Here is a 9,332-nt window from a genome sequence, read left to right as displayed (position 1 = left end):
CCCCACTTGCTGGTTAGGTTTGCATGACAAAGCATGTGACGAGCACGTCGATCTATGTTCCATTTTCCTTTATTTAAGGCAATAATACTTGCATACTACTTTTGTGCTGCGCAAATTTGTATTTGTATTTGTCCCTTTATTTTACTAAATATATTTCAGATTAAAATTAATGCAGCATATTTCCTCGACTATTGTCAGAATGTAAAACGTGAAAGAAATTAAAATGAGTGAGTAATCCACCTTGGATCTCGGTGTTTTGGTTGAATAATGTTACTGTTTCATTAAATTTATATACAAAATAGACAATAATCTCAGCCATCATAGTGTGAGCAAATACAGACTTGATCAGTTTCTTACATGTCTCACTTTCACATATATCCGGTGTAGAAAAAATAGTTTGGTATTTTTCCTTCACTAAAGAACCATCATGTAACATGGAACCTCAAAGTTTATTATGAATATATTTTTAAATTGAAATGTATAGATTTTCTTTGTAACCAATATGATGATATCTACAAAAGAAATACACACGTGTATACTTTATACAAAGTAACAACGGAAGAGAAGAGGAGTAACAACTATTTGGATTTATCCATTTTGGATATTGATTGTTTCAATTATTTTCATGACTCTTCTTTATTTTTAAAATACATAAAGTGGAAACAAGTTGATACTTAAATCACAGTTAAGAACTTGAGATTGTTTCTTAACTCTTCTTATAAAAAGAAATAAGATTCTTAACTCGTTTTTTACCCGGTCTATAATTATTTTGAAATTTTTTCACTTTTATAGAGCTTTATATTTTGAACAGAAAATAAAAATTCATTAAAATATCAGTAGTATTCTGCAGGAAATAAAACCAACTAAGATGTTAGAAAAGCAAGAAATAAAGCGGGAAAAACCTAAATAGAACTTATTCTTCTGAATTTATCCACGTGGAAATACACGATCAGATTAAGTGTCTAAAGTCAGGAGCCACGTGGTTATTATCATTACCGATTAAGAAATCGTCACCGTTGGATCTAACATCCATCAGAAGATTCTCACACCGAAGCTGACTCAGCAAATGCTCATCTCTCACCTCCTTCTGTCTCCGGAGCTCCATCACTTTCCGGTGAGAGTTCGAGTGCCTCGCCATCACGAACGTCGGGCTCGAAGCCGGTCTGTACTCCGGCACGAGCCGCCCTGATTTGTACCGTACGCCGCACGCGTTGCACAGCGTCTTTGGTCCCATCGGTCCCGTCCGCCACTGCGGCGTCTTATCCGTCGCGCAGTGCAGACAGCGTCTCTCTCCTCCGGTTTCTCCGCCTTCTCCGTCGGTTTCTCCAGCGATGTCGTGGTCTTTAACTCTGAGCTGTTTCTTCTTGGGAAAGGGTTCGTCGGAGGCGGCGATGGCTAAAAGACGGGAAGCCCACGTGGAGGCTGCAGAGCGTGATCTTTTGCTTCTCGCTTTGGCGGGAAAAGAAACGTTGGAGTCATCGGTGTCGTCGGTGAGGATGAAGATTTGATCCAGTTCGGGTTCGGGTTCTGGTTTAGTTTGGTGGGTTTGGGTTAACCCGGTGGTTTGAGTTTTTGTTAAGCCGGATAGTAACTGGAGCTTGTCTTGGTCTTCTTTTGAGAATGATTCTTCCACGAAGTTCGATAGCCATTCTAGTTCAGCTAAATCCTCACACTGTTAAGTGAAGTGATAATCAAAGAGAGAAAAAAGTGTTATTAATTCAGAAATGTATAAATATTTTGCCTGCTTCAAAATTACTCTTTTTTTTTGTGCAACCTTAAAAATTACTCATAAGTCCTAATTATTGTGTATAATTATGAACACAAACTCAAAATTTTCATATTTTATATCAAAATATTATGAAAGATAATGAATTAGAGTGACCTATTTACAAAAAAAAATTCATGAAATTAACATAAAAACATGGTAAATGACTAAAGGTGGTGTTTCAAAAGTAAAAGTAAAAAAAAAAGGGTAAAGGTGAGCCCTTTTGGCGTGAATTAGAAATAAAAATGTTATGGAAAAAGTACCGGAACACAGAGGTCGTCGGAAAACGCACTGCCGTCGGTGTAAAGCGACGAGGAGTTGGAGCTACCGGCGAGATTACCGACGGAGACGGCAGAAGAGTCAGGAAAGGATTCAAAACCGTCGTCAGGCTGGCCGTTGTCGTTAGAAAAGTCAAGTAGGTCGTCGACGACGAAAGAGTCAGCGTTACCGGCGACAAGGAGGAGCTCCGGAGTTAGTTGTTGTTCCATTGGGGGGGAAACAGAGAAGGTTATTACTGTAAGTAAATGAAAGAGAAAAGGAAAGAAAGTGAGAGAGGCTTTTTGGTGGGGGTGGTGGTGAGCGAAGAATGTAACGGAGAGGAAGAGAAGGAGAGGTCTATTTTTGGGAGGTTGTGTAAAAGGGAGAGTGATGTTAGAGAAAGGTATGGTTCATGTGAGATTAGAACGAGACAGAAGACAGCTAAAACAGAGGAACTTTGACTATTGAGTTATACTCTTCCTTTCTCTCTTTTTCTTTTTGTATTATTAAAATCACAATAATTATAATTAACTTTATATCTCCAGGGACATTTGCTTAAACACAAGGGGAGGTGAATACCAATAAACATATATTAATTCATAGTTAAAACATTAACTACAGTAAAAACTCTGTAAATTAATAATGTTGGGAGTATGATATTTTATTAATTTATAGAGTTATTAATTTTAAAAAAAAATCTTTTATGGAATTCTTTCATTTTAGAATACTTTTTTAATAAAATAAACAAAATAATTTTATTTTACTGTATATACACTAATTAAAATTTTGAAATTCGACTTTAAAATTATTTTTTATTTTATCATTTAATGTTATAAAATATGTTTTATAAAATTTAAATGTGGTTCAGATATAATTTTACTAAATATAAGCAAAATATAATGAAGTATTAAGAAAATCTAGAGATAATTATATTGTGAAATAAATCAAATAATACAATTTTTGTTTGTACTTATTTTATCTAAAATATTATTATCAAGTACTTATTCTAAAATATTATTATCTTATTATTTTATCAATTTTGTGTCTTATTTTGAACCGGTCCATCTCGGAACCGGTAAAATTTATTAATTTATAGTGTTTATTAATTTATCGATTATTAATTTATAAAGTTTTTACGTATTTGTATTACCGAACAAAAAGAAAACAAAGCCCTTGAGTGATGGTGAAAAAAACTACGTTTGTTTTTGGTGTTGTTAAACCAGCAAACTAACAAAGCCCATTAGTTATGTTCTGCACATGAGATGGAATGTGATCTCTTAAACCACAGAAAACCAGAAGTGAATCCTGGAAATTTTTGATTCATCATCAATTTGAAGTGGCCTTAATCGTCCATGTACAGCCATTCCTTATAGCTAGTCTCCCCCGTGACCTTAGGAGTGGATCTTTATCTAGAATTTGAACCATCTAAAGATCTCAAAACTTAGTGGTACATGAACATGATATCAACATCACAACTTTGTCATTTTACTAAGTCTAATGTTGTAGTGAACTTACTCACATAGTCACATGTAATATAAGTCCGCAAGTATCAAGTATGTCTATATAATCACTCACATTGTCACATGTGATCTAGTATTTCACTGCTTTACAAAAATGTATTTACTGCTTTGCGGTGAACGTTATTCCTCAATAATATTTTTCGAACCAGACACGTATTTAATAGACTTCTCATCAGAAGAACCAGAAGAATCTTTTGCAGCCTTTTATGCAATGTAGTTTTTTTTTAACAGACTAGCAATATACTATGCTTCTGCAATGGATAAAGCAACCACATGCAAAATAAAAATAAAAAAATCTACTTCCGACTTGTTCTGTTTTCATTGTAAAAACAAAAATCTAAACTGGATATTGTTAAGCAGAGGCTCACTATGAACAAAAACATAAGCCCATCTCTAAAGTAATACTGTTATGTCTACAATAATTTGAATATCTACGAATATACGATTTGAGCCTAGCGATATTTTAAACATCAACGATACTTGCGTATATTAGCATACATATAGTTTCGGAAGTTTGTTGACAAAAAAAAGAAAAATTAGTTTCGGAAGTTACAACTTTTCTAACGAGGAAGTGGCTGGTTTGTTCATTGCAGTACTTACCGCCGATATTAACATTTGTAAACCAGGCTGGTTTAGACATGCTGGAGACTTACGTTGGTGATACTTTTTTTTTTGTAATTGTACGTTGGTGGTACTTTCAAGATATCACTCTCGAGAAAATCTTTGTCAACAACGGGAGAAGACCTTATCCTCCGGCGTCCCTCAGATAATGCAACAGGTACGCTAAATCGAGCTTATCATAACATAACTAACTCAATATTGAAACATTATTCCTACAAAAACATTATGTTTTAACAAAAAAGTTGAATGTAAAAAAAAAATTGAATGTAACGGTGCAATAAAATCATAATTATGATTTTTTTTTTAAATCATAATTATGCGGCCGTAAATCAAATTATTAATAATAATGTTTCAGGGGTTTACGTGTATTGATGGAGGAATATGCATGTCAAGCATGGGGAGAGCAGTAAAGGGTTCAACGACGACGAAATTGCTGTTGCATGGAAAGGGTTCAACGACGACGAAGATCTTCACTGTATGCTTCATGTTCCTCAACTGGTTTTTATCTGATTTTTTTTTAAAAAATTACGTTAATTATCAAAACACAGAGATACGTTTTTTCAGATATATATATATATATATACTCTTAGCTCTCAGTTAATTTGTATTTAGTTATATATAGTCGGAATTATGACTATGTATCATCTCTAATTTTGAAAGGTTTTATTTTATTTTCTTATTTTTCCAACACTTCTTTTTCTGTTAGCCTGTTAATTAGGTTATGAAATGTTACGTGCAATATTCCTTTTTTGCATTTGTCAAAAAAAAAAAAATTCCTTTTTTGCATGGATTTTTTTCTTTTTGATTTTGTTTCGAAACTGTTCCTTGTAATATCTACTTCAAACCATCCTCTACGTGAAGAAAAGTAAATCATTCTCCATTAGCGAATCTTTTCTTTCTTTAAAAAACTTAATTTATCAATAGTAAAATATATAAAAAGAAGGTAAGAAATCTTTCTTTAAGATAGGAAAGGATATATATATATAGAGAATATTTTTGTGTGGCTAACATTCTTTTAGAATATATTTCGGAAATATCTTTCATTGTTTGAAAAACCAGATGTAATGAACGTAAAAATCAAGCTAATATGTAATGGATAAAAAGTTTGACGAACATATTAATTCTTAGATTAAGTACTAATCAGAGTAATCCAGAAAATACAACAAATCCAGGAAAAAAATGAAGTTCATACAATCATAGATGATATATATGATAGAAATCACCAAATCAAATGTATCTTTATTTCACCTTTTTAACACGAAAACACCAACTAGATTTCACACTGTAAAAAACAATGAGATTTTGACATATTTTTATCATGAAAATCAAATGTATCCGCCATATGTTGAAGACAAAAACCCACGTAGGATTCAAGGTTTTCCTTCGTCCAACCATCAACAGGATCGGACACAAACGACCACTCGATTCGACAGATTTTTCCATCCGATTCATCTCCACCGTCCACTGGCAACACTTTGACCGTCGCCACGTAAGATCTGAACCCCACGTTATTCTCAAGGACCTCGTAGCTCAAACACCGCCCGACTGGATCGATCTCGACCAAACGCTCTTTAACCCATTTGGTTTCCTCGTCTATGATTTTGTTGGAGGCGCAATATCGGACCAGACCCGTCTGACCATCGGTTCCTTCCACTCTGTGACACGTGTCAACAGTTGGGAACCACTCGTGAACATTGCAGAAGTCTGAAACGACTGACCAGGCTTGCTCCACCGTGACCCTGTTGACTTGGACGGCTTGTTTTCCCTCCCACTTTGACGCAGCCGTTTCTTGCTCCATGTGACCGACCACTTTGATGATATGACTTGTATAGTTAGTCGCTTTGGTGCAATGTTTATCAAGAAGTTCGGTAGCACGAAGCTATTTATGCTCAAAGCCAAGCGTGCAATGTACATACTACCCTCATTACAAGCCAAGTATAGCCCAATAAACCTACAAACCCAAAACTAAGGTCCAATAACAACTCATGCATAGTCCAAAAGCTCTTTATGTAACCCACATCGCAAACCAAAATCTTCAACTATTGTGACTTTTTCTAGTTCCTTAGTTCATTATTGATTGATATTACTATCATTTATAAAAGAGCCATTTGTATTGTTCCTCCTACTTGCTAACAACATATTGTGATTCTTTAGACCATTAAAAAACTTAAAAGCAACTGCTTGTATTATATTGTAATTTCGATTTCTTTCCAAATTAAAACTTTTCAATCCCACTATCCGACACTGCAAAGATACTCCACTAATATAAGAAACTACGAGAAATTAACATTATAGTAGTAGCAAAGTAGGTTTTGTTCAAAAAAAAAAAAAAGTAGTAGCAAAGTAGGGATCCTATATTGTTTAGCCATCATTAGCTAACCCAAAGTCCACATCAACCTTACAAATAAGTACGCAAAGTGAAACCATAACCTTCTTTTTGTTAATTAAAATAGAACGGATAATGTTTTGGCCACTGGAAGTGCTTTCGAGTCACTGAATAAATTCAATAAAACTTGCGTATTATCCGGTGTCCATATGAACTCTCACCAACCGCGCTGATCATGTGTGTTACTTAGAATTAAAAAAAATAAATTCTTTTCATTGTTGCTAATACTTGTTTACTTCAGCTAATATATCAATAAAACTTAGTGTTTCGTAATTACCAATAGACTATATAGAAGTATCAAGTATGTCAAAGCGGGTCACTCGGATATTCGTATGTTTTAATGTGTAAATATGTTATAATTGTGTCTAGAATGATATTATTCAAAGTCGCGTATTAGGGTTTCACTTACTCTTAAGCTATGAAACATTTATTTATATGGCCATTTTCAAACACCACCAAGTGACACCTAACTCGCTGATAGTGAATAAGTGCGAAACTAAGAAAGAGAGAGCAAAGTGGATTATTAAATCTGATACACGATTTACGTATTTGAAAGACAAGATTCAAATACAAGGAAACCTAAAACACAAGGCTGAATGGATTACTAATACAACTATGAAGCAACACAAACGTACAAGTCTACAAGAGATGGAACTACACACATTAATCCATGAGAAAAGTTTATATATGAAAAGAAGAAAATTCTAAGTATCATTTAAAAGAAAGTTAGATATTCGTCCATGTAGCACACATATTTTGACGGTCTAAAGAACTTTTAAAATCAATCAAGATAATTAAATAGAGTACCAAATTTTTTAGGACAACCAAAGATGGATCGACAAATGAGATCTACATACACCCTTTTTCTAAGTGACGAAGTTAAATCGTATCCTCTTGCAGTAAGCATGATGCAAATAAAGTATGTGATATGGTAAATATCATTCCTCTTGAAATACATAAGATAATACTTTTAAGCCTTGCTTGAGAAGGTGCTAAATTTAAAATTGTAAAAAAGCGTTCTCTTTTTTTTTTTTCCGAGCAGTAGGACCCGTTTTCTTTCATTTTAACATATCCATCATAATCCAAAACCCATCAATTGCCTAAAACTAGGCATGACACTTTTATCCGAGATCCGGATCCGATCCGAAAATCCGGATATCCGGAGAAGCCGAATCCGGATCCGGATAGTAAAATGTTGGATCCGTCAAAACCGGATCCGGATCCGGATATCTTGATTTTTTAGTCCGGATATCCGAATCCGTAAGTTTCATTAATAACTATTTCAAAAATAGTAATATCTATATATAAAAACTAACTTTATTTAATATATTTTCAATTTTATAATAGTATATGTAAATTTTATGTAAATTTTGTAATATTATACATAGAAATAAATAAAACCATTATATATATTTTTTTAAAAAATTATTTTTAATATTTTATATATATTAATATTATTTTTTTATATATTTTAAGGATCCAAATCCAGATCCGGATATCCGCCGGATATTACAATTTTTAGAAGGATATCTGACACCCGGGTAATGATAATAAAATTATGGATTCGCCGGATAAGGATCCGGATCCGGATACCTTAAAATTGTCCGGATATCCGATCCGTCTCAGGCCTACCTAAAACCTTAAAATAGACTTCCTATTTTATTCAGAGAAAAATAAAAGGGAATTAGTAACTAATACCTAATGATGACAATTTTATGTTCAAATTATTAACCACTCATTACTAAACAAATTATCTAGGCCTAATTTTTGGTCGGATAATGTGATTTTTATATCTCCAGCTCATGTACACTTCTTCTAGGCGTAATAATTATCTCGTTATTATATAAAATATGATGAAAAAGGGTGTTTTACTGTTTTGATACTCCATTATGTAGTACTAGAATCCGAACAAGTAAATAAATGGTAAAGTTAAAAGAAACCAAAAAGTTGATCATGCTACACGTTTAACTTTACGTGAGGGTTAATTGGTAAGAGTCAACAGAAATATACTATTTACATCATTAATACAGCAAGTCAGGTAAAAGTGTTTAACTAAAATAAAATCAGGTAAAAGTGTCATCATTATCATCTGTTCAAAGATTTTACTTAGATTCATGCAAAACATAAATTTTCAACATTGTATTTGTTTTCGGTTAGTAACCTAAAGAAGGAAAATAAAAGTTGTTTTGTTCTATTTTTGTTATATCAAACTTTTAGACTCGATTCAGTTTTGTTATTTGGTTATTTGGTTATTGCATTTTTACTTTCGGAACTATTCATTTTTACTGAAATTTTTAATTACAGGGTAATAATAAGTTTTACTTTCCAAAAGCCACAATAAATCGTTAATAATAACTGTTAAGAAAGACAACAAAAGATGAGCCGCTTTCGTTGAAAATATAAAAGATATGGGGTCCGCTGCACTATTTGCACAGTAAATTTCTTTCTATATATACGAACGTTTGCGTTCGTTTGTAAACACACCATCTTTCTCCTTCAATAACACATCCTCTCTTGTTATCAGTGTTATCTTCTTCCTACGGGTATAAAATATTTGCTTTATTTAAATTCCTGCGATATAATAAAATTTCAGTTCTTTTTATAACACGTTATCAGCACGATCACTCTGCGATTCGGTAAAATTTATTTGTATCATTTATACCCTGTTATAATGGCCGGAATACCGCCTATATTATTTACTATTAATTTAATTTATTTATTGGTCGGCCGAGCCGCCTTATATTCTGTTTATTGTTTATTGGTCGGCCGAGCCGCCTTATAT

The 9,332-nt window shown here is 33.2% G+C and overlaps 2 protein-coding genes across 2 annotated transcripts; both read right to left on the bottom strand.

The window, feature by feature from the left end:
- Positions 1 to 887: 887 nt before the first annotated feature.
- Positions 888 to 2,451, bottom strand: LOC106304268 (GATA transcription factor 9-like). The gene is made up of 2 exons (XM_013740678.1): positions 2,029 to 2,451; positions 888 to 1,672 (listed from the first exon to the last, which is right to left on the bottom strand). Exons 1-2 carry the CDS (start codon positions 2,251 to 2,253, stop codon positions 950 to 952), a joined length of 948 nt encoding a protein of 315 aa, XP_013596132.1. The 5' UTR covers positions 2,254 to 2,451; the 3' UTR covers positions 888 to 949.
- Positions 2,452 to 5,407: 2,956 nt separating this feature from the next.
- On the bottom strand, positions 5,408 to 6,026 carry LOC106305027 (lachrymatory-factor synthase-like). Its single transcript, XM_013741407.1, has one exon. It carries the CDS (start codon positions 5,960 to 5,962, stop codon positions 5,435 to 5,437), a length of 528 nt encoding a protein of 175 aa, XP_013596861.1. The 5' UTR covers positions 5,963 to 6,026; the 3' UTR covers positions 5,408 to 5,434.
- Between the last annotated feature and the right edge of the window lie 3,306 nt (positions 6,027 to 9,332).

This window comes from Brassica oleracea, chromosome C7, assembly GCF_000695525.1.
Source record: "Brassica oleracea var. oleracea cultivar TO1000 chromosome C7, BOL, whole genome shotgun sequence".
In the NCBI taxonomy this organism is placed as follows: domain Eukaryota; kingdom Viridiplantae; phylum Streptophyta; class Magnoliopsida; order Brassicales; family Brassicaceae; genus Brassica; species Brassica oleracea.
The sequence above is the reverse complement of the archived record's forward strand: the minus strand, read 5'-3'. Positions and strand labels throughout refer to the sequence as shown.